This window comes from Pempheris klunzingeri, chromosome 23 (genome assembly GCF_042242105.1).
Source record: "Pempheris klunzingeri isolate RE-2024b chromosome 23, fPemKlu1.hap1, whole genome shotgun sequence".
In the NCBI taxonomy this organism is placed as follows: Eukaryota; Metazoa; Chordata; class Actinopteri; order Acropomatiformes; family Pempheridae; genus Pempheris; species Pempheris klunzingeri.
The window spans coordinates 8620142-8641245 of NC_092034.1; the positions used below are offsets into that span (position 1 = coordinate 8620142).

The window sequence follows — 21104 nt, forward strand, 5'->3', positions numbered from 1 at the left end:
GATGCAACTAATGACCTAATATATGTTATCACAGTTATTGTTTGTGAAGGATCTGCAGATCAACAGCACTTTTCTCAAAAAAAAAGAAAGAAAAAAAAAAGATAATGATCATGTGCCACACTTGTAACCAGGCAGAGCTGGTGAATATACAGAGGGTGGTGTGTATGTTTGTATGTATGAGGCTGCAGGGGTTAGACCACACACACACACACCACTGTGTTTTTAAACTCGTTATTACTTCCTTGTCCTCAAGTCCTCCACAATGAGGCCGCAGTGATGACCCAGGCACACCATCACCTCTTGTACACGCACTCCCTTCCTCTGTTGACACCTCCTGTGATGAGCTGGTCCACCGTGGGTGGCTCTGCAGTACTACGGGCCCTCTTTGATCCTTTTCATATACTGTAAAGGCTGAATTGTTGAAATCTCATTTCCCAGCTGGACTCCTTCTGAAAGCTGTCCACGTTAGGTTATCAACCAAATGGACAAAATCACAATTCAAGTCACAGCGAGTACCCTGGCTCCAAACTGAGCAGGATTTGGCTCTCCAGTCGGAAAACGCTCTTCCAGCTTTACTGTGGTACAGCCCCCACACCGTACAGTCTGGCATCCTGAGACACCACATGCTGAAAGAACGCAGATGATCCCACCAAGACAGATTTATGTTTATGATCTGAAGTCAGTCACCGTGATTCATCAGTGTTAAATCAGTTGAAAAAATAAATCACACTCACAAAAACGTTATTGTCATCCATCAACACCTCTCAGTGAGTGTGTTAAAAGTGGCTTCTTGTATCTTTTGGGCTTGCTTAGGCATGTTCCTGCCTTCAAAAAGTAGGTTGAGATGTACCCTTATCGCAATTTACAGAAAAAGAAGCCACTTCTAAACTTTCACACAAGTCAAGGCTGATTCTAGCACCCCGCAAACAAACAACCACGAGTCCCCGCAGCTTCAAACAGCTGTTCGGAGAGCCAGAGAGACGAGCGACAAAGAGGGAGATTAATGAGAAAAACAGCTGACTGAACAAAAGGAGTCTCCCTGCTTCATACCGAGGAGGAAGAGGAGGCTCGCTCGGCAAACCACAGTTTACTTACTGTGTTGAAGTTCCAGGTCCTCTTGAAGGAAAGTCTCTTTTTGAGACTCATTGTTCCCTAGTCTGCTACACCAGGAGCACACAGACGGATTATGTGTGTGTGTGCGCGAATGCATACCTGAACATTCCCCACCCAAAACTCTGCAAACCATGTCTGTACAAGTCGGAGAGAGGGAAAGAGAGGGAGGGAGAGAGAGGCAGATATTTGACAAGGCACTGGACAGAAAGAGAGATGAGGAGGGGAAGGGGGGGGGGGGGGGGGGGGGGGGTGAGAAGGAGGAAAGAAAGATTTCCTTACTCCGCAGCTGTTGCCATGGTAACCCACCCGACAATACATACAGCCTCTGCCACAGTGGCATGAAGGAATCAGATGAATTAACCCCCCCCTCCATCTTTCCCCACACAAAAAACACACACCCGTCATGTCAAAACCACACGGGCCTTCCCCGCTCTTTTGTTTCCAGTTGGGGCACTCTCGCTTTACTTGAAAGAGAGAAGAAATAACCAGTGCTTTAAATTAGAACCAGATGAATTTTGTTTAATCAAAATAAAAGTTTGGTAGCCCACAAGCTGAACTCGAGTTGAGCTTCATTATCCGCTGTCGCAGAGCACCGTTCTTACACCCCCAACGGTAATAAGTCTATCAAGTGGTGTTTTCTGCCTGCAATTTAGCTCATGTACCAGAAAAAGAAAATTGTTTTTTATTCTGGCATCACTCCTCGTCTCCGCTGCTGCACTGTGCCTCCACATTTCTGGCAAATCTCTACAATCAGCATCCCGACTGTTTTTGGACCAACTATTATTCTTAAAGCACCGGTGGCTCTTTCTGAGGTTTTCCCGTGGCAAATGAGCTAGCATTCTTTGGACTTCATTTTGCCGTAAATAATGGATGAGATACAGTGTTTATTAACAGCCTGGTTTTCACGGTAGATTTCTCCTGTTTAATTAGATTTTTACATGGTCTATCACTTTGGAAATTGGATGTTTGTCATCTGCGCATGGCTGTGTTGATGGTTTGGAGGGGGGCAATTGCAGGTGACATCTTAACCTCCCCCAGGACGGGTGTGTGTTCATGTGTGTGAACACGTGAAAGAGGGAGAGAGGAGTTCAAATTCGGAACACTTTCCCACCGCTTCACGCCGGGGCCCATTACTACAAAAGGGAGCGTGATTATCAAATTGTGGATTTTAGAAAGTTACCAAAATAGTTTGGCGCAGCCTTCCCAAATCTGCTGTCAGAGAGGGGGTTTTAAGTACTCTTAGTGGATGTTCAGACTGAAAACCCTCTGTGAAAAAAAACAAAAGGCTGCGTTGGTGGGGGGCTTTAGATACAAGTGAGGCAGTGAATTACGTCCCAGAAAGTCCAGTTTCAGGAACACATTATTTATCAAACAGCAAAACACGGCACATCATGTTGTTTTGTTATATGACAAGGAGGGATTTTACAGCTCTGGAAAGTGATCATGATAGCAATCATTTTATCTTTCACTCCAGTAGAAATACAGTTTTCACGTTACAGAGTAATCCACCAGGAATGCACGTCGAGACACAGAAAGACAGAATGTGTATGCTTTCACGGGCAGATAAAAATCAATCATGCAGTAATTAGAAGCTATTCGTGGAGCTAAACCGAGTTCTCCATAACCGTGTTCACAGGATCACAGGACACAGAAGAGTCTGCTTCTGCCCTTCAGGTCTACTTTTGCCCTTTGACCTCCCTGAGGAGGAGCCAGGTGAGCACATCCACAAGCACATAACAGGAGCAAAGCATGTTGGAACTCTTCAAACCAAAATGCCTCCAGGTTGAGCATTTTTTTCTATCCCTTGCCTTAGTGTTACTGAGCTGAACTGCCACAAAGTAAACGGTTTTCACGTGAGCGCCGTGCCGCCGCTTGATTTAATCAATTTGCGGAACATTTTGAGTAAAGGCTTTACAGCAACAATGAGCACTGCTTGTCACTAATTGCTTGTCAAGTTCTCCACAAGGCAATCCTGACTGAAGACGGAAAATAATCTAGGCCTGCTATCTGCGGCAGACGACAAACTATTCCCCGAAAATAACATGAAGAAAGAGCCTCGCATGGAGGCAACTTCCTTTGAGGGAGAAAGGGCGAGGGTGCGGTGACTGATAAGATGGAAGAGACATTTCTTTCCCAACCAAGCAAGGACTGTGGGGGAACAAATGGAGACAGACTGATTTAGAGAATTATGAAACAATATCTAAGTGAGGACAGCGTAGACAGACAACCATGTGCTTGATTTTAGGAGGTTAAGGAGTGTGATCCAGTGTTTTTACTGTGGGAAATCTTGTTTGTCACAGCAAATCTGCCAGAGTCTCTATCACATTAGCAAGGATCTGATGAGGTCAGCATGCTTATGTGATGCTAAAGGTCCAGGAATGGTAAACAACATGAACAGAATTAGCGTCCCCTTAGATTTCCTATCTGCATTGTGTCTATAGAATAAGGGCTCTGAATTCCTTACTGGGTCTCTTCAGATAACAACATATTTTCCTGATTTGCACACAACTACAGCACATCTTAATATGTGATTTACGCTCATGCTCTGTTGAGAAATCCCATTTATGTCACAAGAGAATGTCAAATGATGCCAGTGGTTGAACTCCATTTCACTTGTGATCTAATTGAGTTTCACATGTTCTTGGTCTTAAAACAATTTGATTATTACTGATAACAGGAGAAACAAGAAGACATGTGATTTGGGCAAAATTCCTCATCGACACAAAACAGTTCTGTTTTTGTTTTTAGACAGGTTGTAATGATGTTTCACAGCTAGCCTCCAGATGTCTGCCTCTACAGCAGCATAACAGGTCCTGCATGACATTTTTTTTAAAGTTTCGTCTTATGGCAAAGTCCAAAGTCTATTTCAGAACCCACTTTTAAACAGCCAATGTCAGCCAAGGGATTTATGTCATCCCAGTTTTAGTGTGAATGTATTGTTCTAAATTCTACAAACGGACTGACATGGAAAACAGGTAATCTTATAAAAAGGGCATTGTCTTGAGACAAAGATATTTGATCAAACTTAACGATGTTGTTGGGTGGATACATGTTTGGGCCTGAGCCATGAGAGTCCAGACTAGTGCTGCGGTGTCTTTCAAGTGTAATCCCTTCAACTAACAAATGGGTTGTTCTCAATGTCTTTAAAGACATGAGTGATTTGCATGCAAACAGAGACCATCTCCACAATGCGTTTCATCTCCTAATCCCCCTGATCGGCAGTAATCTACTGCCTGTTCCCCAATTCCACCCGGTTAGCCGCAGCAGATGGATACGACTCTGCTCCTGTCTGGATTAAAGTGGCATTACTATGATTTGTGCAGTGCTGCTGGTGTGCGTGTGTGTTAGCCACTTGTTGCTGATAAAAAAGCGGACAGGGAGTACTACATTCCTCTGAATGGAGATGTTTACCTTTTCCCCTTTGCTGCCCTACTTCTCACAGGGTCAGGAACGTGGCGTTTTGACCAATATCAGAATTTATCTTTCCCAACTTATAACAACAATGTCAATTCTGATCTTTACTGATGTTAACGCTGCCTGAACCTGCACAGCTCAGGGCACCAGACTCACTGCTTGTAATTATGGAGCCTCGAAGCATGAAAACACGACTTAAACTCCCTTTGTTGTGTTGAAGCAACAAAAGGGACTCTTGGCATGTCACAGGTGGGCAGGCTGTATGAAAATGTTGTGTACAAAATGAGTATCAAATAAAACACATTTGACTTATAATACACAACTGAACCCTGCAAAAACAAAGCGACTTCAGACATGGAAACTAGAACCCGTGACCACGACCCCTCCCACCTCAATTTATTATCACAGAGAAAGGGCTGCGCTCTCGTGAGCCTGGAGGGCTTGAGGTGGATAAACCACATAAGATGCCACCACACCCTGTTACTGCTTTCTTTCTCTTCCATAAAAAACACCAGAAATGGACTTTTCCAACCTGAAACCTGACACTTATAATTAGCCCTGCGAGTCCCCCGGGTTTTCCACCAAACTAACTTACACGAAATCTTAGTGAGCAGTGTTTTGAAAAGTCTGGGGAGCTTGGGTACAGTTGTTGTGTGCTGATAAGGCCGCGATGTGAATGAATATCTGCCTCCTGGAAGTGTACAAGGCTTTGTGTTGCCACTGACAAGTGACTACCATAATTGTTTATTTCCTTTTTAAGTCCTACTGACCTTACACCCCACTATCTAATCCTTTCGGTCATGCAGGGAACCTGAGCTGGTTGAGGGGCCAGCTTTTCATCTCTTTGGGTATTTAGCATGACTACAAGACAAGTTCATGGCAATGCTCACAGTGGCTTTGTCTACAAAAAACACATATGAGCATCTTTGCTCAAAGGCACGTCTTTGTCTCAGTCACATGTAAACAAACTGTGCCGATCACCTTTTGTTTAAGCGTATATTTTCTAATTTGACCGTCATCTAACACCACATAATTTGCATTTCGGGGCAACCTTTTTATCTGCTGCCTTAAAACATACTGTGACACACAGTGAAGGTCAAAACATGAACGATATGCAGCAATTTCCTCGACCTAAAGAAATGAGGTCATTCGATAACCATGCTACATAAACAGATATATTTCTTGATGTTGACCACAGGATGAAGATGTTATAGGAATAGTTCATGGGGGAAAGTTAGTGTTTAGACTGCCAAAGTAGTACACCAAGCCAGTCCCTCACAATATCACAGGAAAAGGAACTTGGCCGCCCCACCAGTCCATGTTTATGACTTTCACAGTGCGAAGTAGACAAGGCCTTGGCCTGGTTCTGCACCATCTTGCGCCAACACAAGGTCAAAAAGATACCAGCTACATTCGCTTTCCAAGCCTCCCTGCAGTTCTTCTCCACTTCAAACAAGACGAGCTGTCTTGCTCAATGTCACAAAGACATGAAGCGAACGCGCCCCAGCGTCGTCTGAACTACAGGTGTGAGGTAAAGAGTTGAGCGCAACGAGCAGCCCACTGTATCCCAGACATGTCTAAACTGTTACCAGGGAGGTGATAAAAGATAAAAAACCTCCACACCCTTGGCAGCAGACTCCCATTCGGTGAAGCAGAGAAATTTAATAATAGTACGATTGCGGAAGGTAAACAGTGTGTGGGGAATGAATCACCTCCAGTTGCATCAGGTCGCTGATACAACTCCTGGTTCAGACTAGGTCTCCCTATAGCCAATCAACAGGGAATGATGAAGAGCTGTGCGGTTAACTGAAAAAAATATATCCTAATCCTGCATGTCGATAGATGATGTCATAGCGTTGGTGTGACAACAGCCAAGAGTAGAGCTGCAGTGCATCTCCATCCAGAGATGGCGAGGCAGCGGGTATTTTCCGTGGTTACAGTTTGGTCAAACAGCAAAGTCAGCAACCACAGCCACATCTGGTCATCTGGTTATTGGCTGTTGCATATTCATACTCCGAGCAGCTGGACAGTTAAATAACTTCTACTCAAGTTTTGTTGTGTTAATGTACTGTTTTTCCAGTCGGTGGGTTTGGAGAGAGCATGCTGTGTAATTGCAATAAAACCTCTTGCGGGTGAAGAGGAGAAGAAAAAGGAATCATAGTGGAGACATTTAGAAAATGTCAGGCTGCTTAGTCTTTGCATCCTGTAATGCAAGCCTGAGGACACATTTCGTGAGAGCAACTGTCCACCCACACTCCATTGCTGCCCATGTGATGTCAGCAAGATAAAAGTGCGTCGTGTTCTCCTGCTTCTATTGCTAATCCCCAGGAACACATTATTCCTGCTCATCTTCTCAAGTCATAACAACCACATCAGGAGTAGAGGGAAAAAACGTACATAATGAAGTATAGCATTTAATTCTAGCAGCTATTATGATATTAACAATCCATTACTCAATTACTCACTTAGTTTCTTTACTGTTCTTCAACAAAAATACTGAAACGGTAAAATACTGTACACAACAAAAGCAACAAAAACAGGCAGTAGTAATGCAACGTGAAAAAAAAGATGTACATTAGCAAAGCATAACAAGTGAATATGAGGGCTGGTGAATCAGAACGGGGACATGCCTGCACAAAGCCATTAGGGGCAAGGCAAAACCACAGGGAAAAATGTCAAGTTCAAAACTAAACTGTTGCTGTTACACGATCTCCTAAAATACTTATTCAACATCCACTGAGCATTTAATTCCATCGGGTAAAAAAAACCTCTGATCTCAGTTTCCCTCACACCAAATCTAACTTCTCCCATTGCCACCAATTGACTGTGAAAAGGGTCACCTTTCAGGGTGAGAGCAACACAGCGCACTTCATTCAAAGGCCCATAAGCAACTCTGGATGTGAAATTCAGAATAACCCCGAGTCACTTCACAAAACCCTTTTAGTAGAATGTCTAATTTAAAGTCAGCGTGCATCCTGATATAGATGATAGACCACATTTTGCTGTATACAGCGGTGCAGTGTGTGTCATACAGCACATGAGAGTTCAGCTGGCACTGGTCAAAACATTCCTCTGACAGACCACACAAGCTAACCACTGTATGCCGCTCAAAGGCTACAACAGGAGCTACAAAGAGCCCAAAGAAGGAAAAGTAACGTTGCCAGGGAAGATAGTGTGGAGGATGAGGATGGCATCACCAAACAGAAGAGAAATGAAGATGGACAGAATCCGGAGACTCGAAAATTTCATGACAAGACTTACAGAGTTCAGAGTTAAAGTTTGCTCCATGTATGGTGCTGTGTGCGTGTGTTTGGCTCGTCTTCAGTGCTGCTCCACACGCCTGGTGTGTGTAAACAGGTCCATCCGCTGGAGCTCCACGGTGCGTGTGCGAGTCGGTGTTTGCAGTGCAGAGAGACAGAGCTTAACGGGGGAGGAGAGAGCGCGCAGGAGAGCCGAAATCCTGACAGCTACTGGGAGTTCAAAAGCTCCCTCTCTCTTCCCCTGCTGCCGGCTCCTCTCTCTTCCTCCCTCTCCCTCCCTCTCCCTTCGTCTCTCTCTCTTTTCGCTGTAAATTCCTCCTCTTTCCCTCTCTGTTCACCTCCCTCCCCGTCTGTGTGTCTTCATGCCTTCTCTCGGTTTCTGCTACGCCCACTGGATGGCTCTATTACACGGAGGCGTGCAAACAACAGCTACTAATGTCTCCACACCTAGAAGGAGAGGAGAAACTTCACACTCGTGGAGCAAAAGAGGTGCCTCAAATTTCCTAGCAGGCACTTAGAGCACGGCTGATTAAAACAGTGTTTATTAACTAACAGCTCACATGAACAGATGTTTTCTGATGCAGCAACACCTCAGAAGAGAGAGTGAACACGGGCACAGCAGCCTACTAATGGTGTCACCTCTGCAAAGTCGAACACATTGTCATCTGCTGAACATCGCGGGCGTGAATCATCTGTTTGCGGCGAGAAACAAGGATTCTGTGATGAGCAGGAAACAAGCTCGTGGTGGTGGAGCGGCGCGTTGGGATGTGGGGGCATTTGTAGTAGGGCTCTGACACGCTCTGTGTGGAAATGAGACAAGGAGGTACAAAGCAGCGCATTCTTTGACATGCCCAAACATAAGATCTGACAACAAAAGCTCAGCGTGCATCAAAACACTCATCACAGGACGTAAGGAAAACGAATCAGCACCAAAACAAAAACACAGAAATACAAAGCTGTTTCTCCCTCTGCTGAACCAGAAAGGCACACGCATCAAAAAGCACGGGATTATATATATGCTTCTGACTTGGTGCGTGGGATGCAAAAGCTACGTGTCAGAGGCATTGTAATGTGAAGAAAAATAACAAGCATTCGCTCATTCCTGCGCTAGGCACTGTGACGCACTCCGCCGACCATGGAAAAAGCAACACGGCCACACGCGTCCAAATTGTTCTGGGCTCGTCCACAACATGCAGCGAGGCCACATACAGGGGTTATCCGCAGGGGTCTGCCCTGAGCACTGATGGTGAACTCCAAAAGAGTCTCACGGTGTCCTTGTGGGTCCAGATGCATGCACTGACTGAGAGCTTATCACGTATCTTTGCAAGACTTGCCATGAGAACAGTCCCTCGGAACAGCCTTCACAACAATACGCAAGTTAAAAAGTGCTTCAGAAACCAAAACACTTCAACTCCTTGAGTATGTACCTGCTCTGCTATCACTGAATATGTATAAGCAAGGATTAATTTAAGGCCAATACTTCAGTGTATTTCACAGGCTTGAGAGGGTGATCATTTTTTAAGTCTTTATTCCATCTGAAGAGAAGCACAGCCTCGAAAAGATAAAGGAAGTTCTCGGGCTTGACTCTCTAGTCCATCTGTCTGACTGGAGTAATTCTCTAAATCTGTTGCTAAAGTAAAACCACCAACTTCTGCATATGTGTAAGTCTTTATAAAGATGTAATTGCCACTGGAGGGGCTTTGGTTTGCTGTGACAGAGGCTTTTAGAAGTCCACCACCTGATCTCTGACCATGAACCCTGGGCGAAGCTCAGCCCTTGAAACAAGAGGCCAGGGACAATTGCTTAAGTGAGGATCTAATTGCCTTTGACAACCATAAAACATTCCCTCTGGTTTTGTTACTTTGTATGTATAGGCCTGCCATGACTTAAAGCTGCACGAATTTAATTTCTATCTGAATAATTAAGAGCTTTATGCACCATGAGAACCGATTTTCTGATTTCTTGGATGTCATCTCATTGTAAATGAGCATGAGTGATATTACAGCTAGATATTAGCTTACTGGAGGCATGTCAGTGTGTGAAGGCCGACACTGCAGCATAGAAATGCCGAAGACACATTTGGGGACAGTGTTGCCATTATGTGATTACATAATATCCATCAGAAAACACACTGACAATTTGATGTCTCCTGATTGGGACATATATGGGTTATAATTATTTGAGAACCAAATTAAGGCAATCCATTTCAAAACTACTGATTGATATGAATTTGCAAAGTTCTGGGAAACTGAACGTTTAACACTCTTCACCCCTTTAGCTACTGCAGTCGATCGGGCCCAGTGCAAAGCAAACAGCAGACATCTTTGTTTACACAGCAGGGAGTATGCTCAACTGTTTGAATGGAAAAGGAGTGTTTTGAAAAAAACAGTGTTTCCCTTGCAACATGCAGCATACAATTAAATATTCTCCTGTTTGTCATCTAAAGGTATCTAAGGAAAGAAACACTGTGATAGCTGATTCCTGCACCAAGAGCCATTAATCCAGTCTGCTGAATACAGATTTCCAAAACCAGTTAAGGAGACACAATGTGCGCCTGTTCGCCTAACAATCAAAAATTCACATTCATACTCAATAATTCCGTCATCCCCATCCAAGTCTTGTTTAATTTAACACAAATACTCATTACATGAACAACCACATTTATTTTCCACAATACATAAATGCCAAACCAAACTTCAGCTGTTTAAAGTCAGTCTTTCAGTCATTTATTCAAGAGCCAACACGTCAGAGCTTGAAAATGTATCATATTACCCATGATGCTCACGTCTGTTTTTTTTTTTTTTTGACATCAGTGACACTTCCCTGTCCTGCCCTGTCTGTGTCGCAGCAGCTCCTGATAGAGTACAGATGAACAAAACATGGTGTAACAAAGCCAAAGTTAAGGTGTAAAAAAAAAAAAAACTCAACCCAGTACTACAAGTGTGAAAGCATCCAGCTTTCTATCCAGCCAATGCTATTTTGTTCAGTGAAAATAGTTCCACCTAATAAGTCTAAAAAGGAAAACAGTAGAGAAAATCAGGTATGAAAATCTGAGCTGCATCAGCTGTTAAGGATTACAGTGATTTTTGTCTCGATAGATGCAACCTAATTTGCAACTGCTGGGAAGTCATAACCATAGCAACTAAATATAATGATGACATATCTCCAAACCAACAACACGGTAAGTCTTTCTCTGCACATCAGCTGACTAGGAGCTGAATACATGATTTACAACTTGGTGAAAAGTTTGTATTTTGTCTCGTGTATTTCACAAGACAAAATGCCCAGAATAAGTCCAAACAATGTAAATCAGTCTCTAGAAAGTTAAACATACAGTAAGAAAAACGGGGGAGAACCACTGGCAGTCAGACTGCTTTTGTTTGGGAACATTAGCATACTGTAGAGTAGTGATTACGGCAAATCAACAATGAGAGAATGTATAAAGGTTGTGCTTTGCAGGAACTCTGCAGCTGTCGTAACCTTTTATAGCCATCTTGGCTGTACATCTGGAGCAGACCCACTAAGATCCTGCAGATTTTCATCACCAGCACTGTTTAATGTGTGTTGGAACAAACCTGAGGAGATCTGTGGTGCGCTTCTTTGAGTTCAATGTGTGGTCAGCAGGCATGTCCATGTGTGACTGTGGATGGACAATACAGTTTGCCACTTTGTGGTTTGTTTTTGTGACTGCTCATGTGCTTTCAGAGCAATTATGAGATGTAGGAACAGTGTGCGTGTGTTTTTGTGACTATGAATCAGCGTTCATGAGTAATGCATGCATGCAGAGACCTTTGGAGAAAGAGAGGTCCTCAGCGACATTAATATGAGAAAATGTGAGCAGGATATTCAGTCGTGCAGCAGCGCTCATTAGCGAGGCCAAACAAACAGGACCCGGGCTCTGGCCCACACAAAGACCACTTTGTGTGCCACCCCGTGCCGCAAGTGTAGCAGCGAGCGCAGGGTTCAAGGCAACGGAAATGAAAGGTTAAAAAAGAGCTGAATGAGAAAGGGGTTGGTTCACCCGAATGTCCACATTGGTGAAGTATGTACTGCACACAGGTCCAGCAGAATGAGACAGAGGCTCGTCAGCCTTTATGAGTATTACAATTCCCATCAACTAAAAAAAGACATACATGAAACCAAGAAAACCAATGATGATTCAAAGAAGAAGAAAGAACTGAATCCTCTAGGAAATTCAGTGAAGAAGAAAGAAAACTGGGTGCCTACCTCAAGGTCATCCAGTGATCGTGCCAGGCTGAGACGTTTGGCAGAGCGGCGTTTAGAGGCACGGATAACGCCCATACCCCAAAACCTGGAGCCCTGTGACAGTACAGGAGAGCCGGATGAGCAAAGACACAAAGATTGCTGTATTATTTACATTTTATTCCGGGTAGTGGTTTTAATCTTGCATACCCCTATATAAATGTAATTCAAATCAATTTCATTGCAGTCAATTTTTTAAATGCGCTCAAATTTGTCTTCATCTTGAAACTCCTAGAAAATACATTATGCTAAAGGTTTGAAAAACCCAAACGTGAAAAGTTAAATCATTAAAATACTAAGCATAAATAATTTACATGGTAATATGCTGTATCACTCGTGTGCTTTCAGCTACTGAAATTCCTTAACAAGTACAATCTGAAACACATAAAATGTGTTAAGACTGACTCTGCGATAATAAGATAATATTCCAAGACACAAAGTGTTTGTGTGCAGCTTTTGTCTGAAGTGTGAACACTGAAAGATGATCAAATTACTCATGTAGCGAGTGTAAGAGAAAATGAAAACGTAACACTCATACCAAGGTATGAAACAACTTAGAGGTTAGTAAACTGAAGCTTGGAAATGTCAGATTTTCTACTAAATTTGACAGATTTCCCTGCTGAAGTTTCTGCATGGCATGTAATGGGGGTCATGACACAGTCTTCTCTTACAATACGCAGATTGGTCGCATGAAGTTAACTTGAACTACTACAATCCAGTTTCTGGAGTACAGAGTTAGACACACTAATTTCACAGTCTAGCTGTCAAACACTGCCGTGAGAGATCAGATAGAACCACCATGCTTTTCTGCTCAACACCTTAGAAAACATAATGCCCTTTAACCATCCACCCTTGTTCTTATAACTGGAGGGGCTGTGTCTAATGTTTCAACAAGGGTTCAAGAATTACAGATAATTACCGCTGCATGGCATGGGCTCTACCCTGTAATTTTCCCAGCTTCCTGTGCAAGATTGCCGTCTTTCTGATCTATTGCAAGCTGGGGGACATGGACACAGTCCAAACACCAATAAGTACTGTGAACGGACGGTCAAAAACTACAGAAAACTACAGATTTTGTGGCTGAACTTTATCCAATGCAGACTTGAAATAACCTACAGTGTCCTGAATCTACAACATAATGTTTGCGTTCATACTAATTACTTGCGGTCATCTGCATGGCTGAGAGAGAGAAACTAGCGCCAAGATGCTGCATACATAGAGCTAATTTCTGGCACTACATGGATACACAGGGCCATCTTGTGGACAATGAGGACAATAACTTGAAAAAAAATCAGTTTCCTTCTCTCTGCCATTTCTGACAATGACATCATTGACTCACAACAGGTGCTTTCTGAGTTCAGTTCACACTCAACACCAATTAACTGTTGAAATAGTGGTATTGTATTTCATTTTGGGTGCCACCAAAAACAGGCTCAGTCATACCTCCTCAGCGTCTGGAAACTCAACTCCATGTGACCATTTAATACTTCCTGTGTCGCTGTGTTAAACATGAACGAAGTGCAGAAACAGATGTTCTTGACCATGAGTGCGACTACGCTTACAATGGAACTATTTAATGTCACCATACATAAGGATTTTTCATTAACACAAAAATATAGTAAATATGAACAGAAGACAGGGCTCATCAGGATTTAATATCACACAAATGAAGTTTTAAGGTAATGCTAATAGCCATGGGTAAAATCTTTTCATCTTTAATGAAAATATTAAAGTAGCAATGTGTCATTTTTTACAAAGTAAAGCAAAGATGGCAGAGCGTCTATTATTTCTGAAGCTGGTTCTCATGCCCGCCTTTGTTCTAATGACTAATTGGATATATTTTTCTTCCCCAGGCATCTAAAACAAAGTGAAGACAAAATGTAGCGCAGTTCAGTTGAACTAGTCACACCCAGTTGACATATGTAACAAGAGGTAATAAATAACCATTGCTTTGTTTTAAGGGGGCACTTATTTAGACCACAGATCACCTGTTAACTGATCAGCATTTCCCAATATCAGAGTAAAGAGACCATGAAATGAGATAAATGCTGTAAAATGAAAAATAAGAAAGGGTATTACTTACATTTTTTGTATTACCATCTTTCGGCTGTTTCTCTCTCTGATCAAGAAACCTTTTGGTCCATTCCTCTCTGGGAGGGAGCATCATGACTTCTGCTGACTGGTACCGGTCTGAGGGGATCTGGCTCATGGGGGGAGGCAGGTTATTTGTGCTGGTGCTAAGGCTAATGCTAGAGGGCCAGTTGGTGTCAGACCTCACCTGGGGCTCAGGATCACTACTTAGGGCTTTTGGCCACTTTGGCTTTGAGAACCACCTTTGGCTACTTCTGAGAGGATCTCCAAAGAAGTTTGGTTTTTTACCCAAAGGCAGAGGGGGTGGTGGGGGCTTAAACTGGAACTCGAGCCTGGGTGGGGGACCTCCATAAAAGCTAGTAAGAGAATCAGGGCCAGGTAGTGACTCTGAAAGGGAATGTGTGCTGGCACTGTTCTCTGGATTAAGTTTTTGGCCATTCTTGGAGAAGTTTATTGGGGTGAGGTCTTCAGGCAGAGGATAATCCCAGGGACAGCTGGGGAGGTGGGCCCCAGGGTGGTTTTGGATTGCAGAAGGGAAATCCCTGTCCGCTCTCTCCTCAGGGGGTGATGCATTTCCAATTCCACTGTCCCCATTGCTGCTGGCGCTGCCTTGTTTGCCAGTGCTGCCATTCTCCTTGGCTCGCTGCTGAGCCTCCATGTCCAGTTTGACCCGTAGCCTCTCCACAGCCTCCCCCATGTCACAGTACAGGACTGTGACAAAGTGAAGAACATCTGGGGGAGTCTGAGGGAATTCCAGGCAGCCAAGGGCATCTGGATCAGGAGTGCAGTTGAAGCAGAAGCGTCCAGCAATGCCTATATGCTCCTCATGGTTTCCCAGCTCTGGGTCGATGAAGAAAACATGACAGGAAGCCCTCAGAGGGCCATCCTCAGGTACACGGCCATTGATTATATGTGCTGTGGTGACCAGGCAAAAAAAACGAGGGTCTTCAGCACAAACAGCTCCTAAAATCAAGTTTTCGGTAGGAAAGGCTGCCAAAACGGCTCCTGTATCATCACACAGTCGGACGCAGTCAAACATGATCTTCATCATTACCAGAGTATGAGTATCCTGCTCTGTTCCCAACTGTCGTATTCGCTCCCGAATGGCTTTTAAACAGTCCTCCTCTGACTCCATAGGGTTTAAAATCAGCTCTGTGGAGCTCAGGTAGCCCACAACCAGGGTCATGTTTAAAATGCTCCAGTCTGGATTAGCTTCCTCTGTGTCTGTAAACACAGAGTCTGTGTCCCCCACTCTGGAGGTGTAATCCTTTGGCTGCTCAGCTAAAGAGTTCCAGTGCTGTGACCACTGAGACATATCAGGCTCTGACACAGGCCTCTGTTTGGTGGTGATAACATGACTCGAGGTAAAGGAAGAATTGCTCGAATCGTCCGAGACGGTGCGGAGAACGCCTGCCTTTTGGAAAACACCATTCTTCTGGCCTGTCCCAAATTTTGCATCATTAAGGATGGGGTTCCCCATGAGTCGGCCTTCAGCACGCACCACCAACCGCACGGGACCTTTGCAGCTGCCAATCAACTGCACCACAGTCTCATGTGACGCAACGGAAACATCATTTCCATTGATGGCCATGATGTGATCGCCTTGTTTGAGTCCCACGAGGTCAGCGGGGCTTCCCTCCTGGATGCCACTCAACAGACACGGCCTCTGACCCGAAATAGTGAAGCCGTATCCTGCCCGACCACGGATGACCTCCACTCCTCTGAGCTCACTGATTGCATTTAGATCCAGACGCCTCCTTGCGCCCTCAGGCTGTCCCTGTATCCTCATCTTTGTTGTAGGGTGCTGCGAGATCCAGTGTGTGGGAACCGAGACACTTGCAGGCTGCCAACACTATTGTGTTGTTGTCATCCTACATTTACACAGAGTGGGCAAAAGCAGGAAGAAACAAAAGTGAAAAACAGTTTGTTTGCAATGCATCAAATTATAAAAAATGAGAATGGAATAAGAATTATCACATAAGACTAATGAAATACTAATTCAAAGCTGCTACTATTACTCACACTCATGAGTCAAAAACAGTGAAACGTGCCCATCACAGTTTCCCAGACAACAAAACACAATGAAACTAAGAATATCTAGTTTACGGCCAATTGAGACAAAATAAAGCAAGAAATGACTTTTTAATGTCTGTAATCAGCAATTTTTTTAGATTTTTAGCTAAAAAACTAACAAAATAAGATTTATTTTCTGGCGATCAACTAATCTACCAGATGGGTAATTGTTTCAGCTCTACATTACACACTTTGTCAGTTATTCTGAGTCATCTTTTACACTTGAATATGCCGTTCGAAAGACCATTTGTTCAAAATCACAGAATACTTCACAGCACACACTTTAAAACATAGAAAAATAAGAGGCAGGGTGCTTCTCCAGCTTTTTGCTCTTGCTAAAGTAATTTATAGGCCAAGCAAAAGGCTGCTATCAATCTTATTTTAGCAATTATCTGTCAGAGATAAGACAAACACAGCTTTTATGTCCCAACACAGCCAACAAATGACTCCCATTCACTCCCCCCCGATCTCCCACTCCCCCAAAACAGAGTGCCAGCTGGCTCCCTACTCACCAACAACACTTAAATGACAACCAGACTCTTTTTAAATGATCCCACATTTTACTCACCACACAAGTTAAACATTTCCAGCACTGCAAAAACACCTGACGAAGCTTTGTGGTTTCTTTATTTTTTTTTATTTATAAAAATGTTGAACCAACGCGACGCTCGCACATAAACCTGAAACTATCACCATAACGTGGCTGGTTGAGCACTAACCTTTGGAGTTACCTTTTCCTGCCGTGGAAAGTTCCGCCAAAAACAAACAAAAAAAACTCCCACAGGTTCACATTCACGCTTCAACAAGTCCAAATGTTTACATTTTTCACATTACACGTCCATTTTCTTTAATAATTCAGGATAACATCTCCCTGCCGTGATTCAATAGTCCATATGGCAACGCCAGAGCACCACCCTCCATTCACTCACCGCGGACATCACAAAGCGTCTTTCATCGTAACCATGACAGCGTAACGTCTTCTGGGACATGTGACGTCGCACTCTGGCCAATCACAGCGCTCGTCACGTTCAATATTCAAACGATTAGAGCGACGCTATTGGCTGATGTCGATGACAGTTTACGGGCTGTCGGGCTCTACTTTGCGCTAAAGTAAATCAAATTTACAAGCCAAGAGCGTGTTTTTATTAAAGTGATGCCACTTGGACACAGTACTTGGATTTGAACGACATTGTAGGATCTGCAATCGTCCCAGAAACATGTTACAAAGGAGCACGTTGCTTTTTTAAAGCGCATTCAACGATGATAAGTTCTCAATATGATTGAAACAACACATTATAAGTCTTACCCGTATGAGTTTGCTGTTACTGCAGTATCCCTCAGTCACTTTGCATGTGGGTCGCCCCCTGTCTCCTCCACGCTGGAGCAGCAGCACTTTTCTGCAGATGGTCTGTAAACAATACCTCAGTGGTCAAAGGGCTGCAACGGCTGCACTCACCGTCACATGGCTTTATGACACATATGCAGCCTGCACATTTGCAGAAAACCGAGAATGATAAGGCAGCAGTATAACAAAAACACTGAGGAATAGCCTTATGTTATTTGCCTTAGAGCAATTTGATTTGTTTTTTTAATGTATTATTATCAGCATCAAGAAAACAGGTAGTTATATTCAGTTTACATCTGAATAAACCAAATTGCATATTCATTTTCATGAAGCAGTGGCTTCTGTGGAGTTGGTGTAGTGTGTGATGGAGCTGACTTAATCCCTAGTTTCTCCAAATCCTCTTAAAATAGGCTGAAAGGTAAAGACCTTAACATTTTGGCTCAATCACTCTTCGCCTTCTGTGTATTTTGCATTTCAATAATTACCCTGCAGCAACAATGAAAGACAAGAAATGACTGCAGACTGTATGTTTTATTCAGCAGAAATGCAAATACGAACAGGACAACTTTACATATTAAAGTATTGAAATCTCCACAAAAAAGATGGTGTTTTTTTTTTTGTTTCTGTCTTGAAGCTTGCATTTCTATCTCATCCTAAAAGCATAGTATATACATTACTTGTTTGTCTGATTAATGTGCAGGCAAAGTCTGCTTTCTGCATGTTTTTGTCAGTGCTGGCTGCTGAACGTAAAGGACATGTGTGACGGCTGCACTTTGTGTTGGTTGTGATGCTGCACACTGACAGCTCCTTTCCTATCACTTCAGTAAAAGCAGGAATTATTGCCTCAAACTCCTGGAATCATAATGCTACAAATTGCCCTGTTTTGGCATCAAACCTTCACAACTTGTAATTATCTTGGCACAGTGGAAAAAAAACAAAGTGGCAGGATAATTCTGCTGTGCAAGGCTGTTGTTCCTACAGTGACTTTAATAGGGTACTTGACAAATTACAAAGAAAGAAGATCTGATACAAGTGCGATAAAAACTCAGATTGCCTTACAGTTGATGCAAAAGTGCTGGCATTTGTCATTATGGTTATCAACATGCTGATGACACCTTCAGAGTTCAGAGCAGCATATTTTTGTACCTCTCTATACCATCTCTACATCAATCTAAAACTATACTTTGACATATGCAACACAATGCATCTAAAAATGGCTGTTAAACTGAAATCCAAAATAAATATTCTTTATTTTTGCTTCAACAAGGCTATAAGTGAGGCAACAGCATGTTCGCTCCGAGACAACCAGAAACTTCCCACTTCATGGCTTCATGGTATCCCTGGATCTTTGACCCCACTCTGGCCCCATGATGCTGACGCGGCGGGGGGAGGCTGGATCATCTTCTCCAGAAGGTTCATCATACGCTCCTGCAGCTGCAGACACTGGACCTGGATGAGGTTCTGTTGGTGCACGGCTCGACGGACCTCCCTGCATGTCTCCTCTATGGCCCGGCTCGACCTCCTTTGTTGCTGCAGCATGGCCTGCATCACTCGCAGTTTCTTTCTCTTTATGGACAGGTGCTTGTTGCCGTGCCTTTTCCTGGCTGAAGTAGGGTGAGAGCTGGAGAGCAGAGGATGGTCCATTTAGAGCGGGCAGTGCAGTTCAAGAGCTCACTGTTAGTCCTATTATCTAAAACTGTCCAGTCAACAATTTGTTAACAACTCTCTCCAGAAACCAAGTGCCAGACGTGTTTTAAAAGTAATAAAAAGTACTTAATGAACCAACTTAATTGACACTGATGTACACTACTCTATCACACTAAAAAAAATTGGTGCTAAATGGCACTAAAAGTGGCTCATAATCATAGGGTAACCACTGTTGGTGCCATTTAGTACTTTAAAGGCATTGCACAGTGCTTTTCTCAAATGAAAACCTTTACCCAATTAAACTAAGTAGAGAACATCTGAAGAACCATTTGGGGGCAAATGGCTCTTTGTGTGCAGTGGTGCTGTATAGCACCTTAAAGAACCGCTGAAGCACCACAATTTTTTGTGTGTACATTAGTATATTAAGCCCAGATCTAAATTAACCATATAAAGCATTTAATTATGTCATACATGTATGATTAAAATATATATATATATGTAAAAACGTGTATACAATTAGCAGCTAACAGCCACTACACACCAAACAATCAACTACACAGCTGTAGTGAGGCCTTGTATGTTGAAAATGAGCTACTTTGGTAGATTGCTTCCCTGAAACAATAGGATACAAAGGTCAGTTTATCCACCTGCCACTGTCATTATCGGAGACACACTCATACACACACCTGCACAACACATGTCTCATCTAGTTCCTGTTACCTGGAGCCCTGTGTGTGCTCACTGTCAGAGCTCAAAGAGTCCAGCTCTTGTTTTATCTCCATCTCATCTGAGGAGCCTGTGTACTCTGGCAGGAATCCCATCATCCTCTCCTCTGACAGGGGCACCAGGTTGTCTGTAGACTGGGAGGAAGTGGAGGGACCTGCAGCGGAGGCCTGGAACTCCAAAGAGTTCACCCGTCCGTTCTCCAGCGGCCTGGAGAGGATCTTCTCGATGGGCTTGAAATACGGCCAGTCCGGTGTCTCCCCACTTTCATTCACTGTGGCTTTCAGTCGCCTGTTAAATCAAAAATACACATTTAGAGTCATGCAACAGCTGGAGTTTGATGTCACATCTCTGACTGGACATTTGGATGCGGTGCACTTGCCTGTACTGAAAAGACATGTTGGTGATTTTCATCTTGATCTCCTCTTTGAAACGCTGCTCTCCGGTGAGCTGGAAAAACCTCTGGGACATCTTCTCGTAAACCTTGGCGTTCCTCTTGCTCATTTTCAGTTCGTTGTGGTGTTCCTCCCACACGTACAGGAGGGCTTTCATTTCACCATCGGTCCAGTTCGGGGCCCGCCTGTGTTTCTCACTGTGGCCTGGGATCAGGTAGCTGAAACCATCCTCTGTTGCCATGTTTGAGATGGTTCTCTTGGCCTTTGCTGGCTGGGATTGCAGAAATGTGATCTTTAGAGGTTGAATTTGAAAGTCTTTTACTGTGCTGAGAGCTGTGTTGAATCTGCAGTGAGGGGGTGATACATGCAAGAAGGCACACACACACTCCTTCCTGTGCCCTTCCCCCTAGTCTAGCTGAAAGAGGACTCAAAATGGGGCCTAAGGCTGGAGAGGAATCCGGTTAAAAGCTTTTAGTGGTGCGTGATGTCACCGTGACATCAAGTTGCCTTGGCAACAGTGAGGGAGGCCCTTCATTTTCCCTCCCTCTCCTCTAACCACTCCCATCCGCTCTCCTTTCCCCCTCATTTTGCTCCACTGGCAGCACAAAAAGCTTTTAGCTGAAAGGCAGCAGTGTGAGCGCATGAGATTGCTGACAGTTTTGAAATATGAGCCTCTGGGGAGGGGGAAAAAAAGGAGAGCTGAGACCACGGGTATGCGTTTCCCTGGCAACAAGGCACTGGATTTGGTAGTCAGCCAACACACTGCTCCATTTAAAAGCT

General features: G+C 43.7%; 2 protein-coding genes across 3 annotated transcripts in view; both read right to left on the reverse strand.

Annotated features, from left to right (window-relative positions):
• LOC139223020 (regulator of G-protein signaling 12-like) overlaps positions 1-16957 on the reverse strand; it is a 35957-nt gene extending 19000 nt beyond the window's left edge. The window contains exons 1-3 of one of the 2 annotated variants that reach the window (XM_070854949.1): positions 16934-16957; positions 14134-16012; positions 12015-12107 (exon numbers count right to left, since the gene is read on the reverse strand). In XM_070854949.1, the coding sequence (XP_070711050.1) occupies positions 12015-12107; positions 14134-15930 (1890 nt within the window). In that variant the 5' untranslated portion in view covers positions 15931-16012; positions 16934-16957. Of the gene's footprint in view, positions 1-7788; positions 8039-12014; positions 12108-14133; positions 16013-16933 lie in introns of those variants that run through there. The other variant, XM_070854950.1, reaches the window with a different exon arrangement.
• A 1931-nt stretch (positions 16958-18888) lies between these two features.
• msantd1 (Myb/SANT-like DNA-binding domain containing 1) lies at positions 18889-20565 on the reverse strand. Its single transcript, XM_070855073.1, has 3 exons — positions 20312-20565; positions 19927-20220; positions 18889-19180 (listed from the first exon to the last, which is right to left on the reverse strand). Exons 1-3 carry the CDS (start codon positions 20563-20565, stop codon positions 18889-18891), a joined length of 840 nt encoding a protein of 279 aa, XP_070711174.1.
• Between the last annotated feature and the right edge of the window lie 539 nt (positions 20566-21104).

Bases quoted from the DNA above. Each gene is read 5' to 3' on its own strand.
- msantd1 (XM_070855073.1), bottom strand. From the start codon at position 20,565: ATGGCAACAGAGGATGGTTTCAGCTACCTGATCCCAGGCCACAGTGAG. The intron at 20,221-20,311 runs GCAAGTGCACCG...TTGATTTAACAG, and splicing joins AACATGTCTTTTCAGTACAG to GCGACTGAAAGCCACAGTGA. The intron at 19,181-19,926 runs GTAACAGGAACT...TCTGCTCTCCAG, and splicing joins GAGCACACACAGGGCTCCAG to CTCTCACCCTACTTCAGCCA.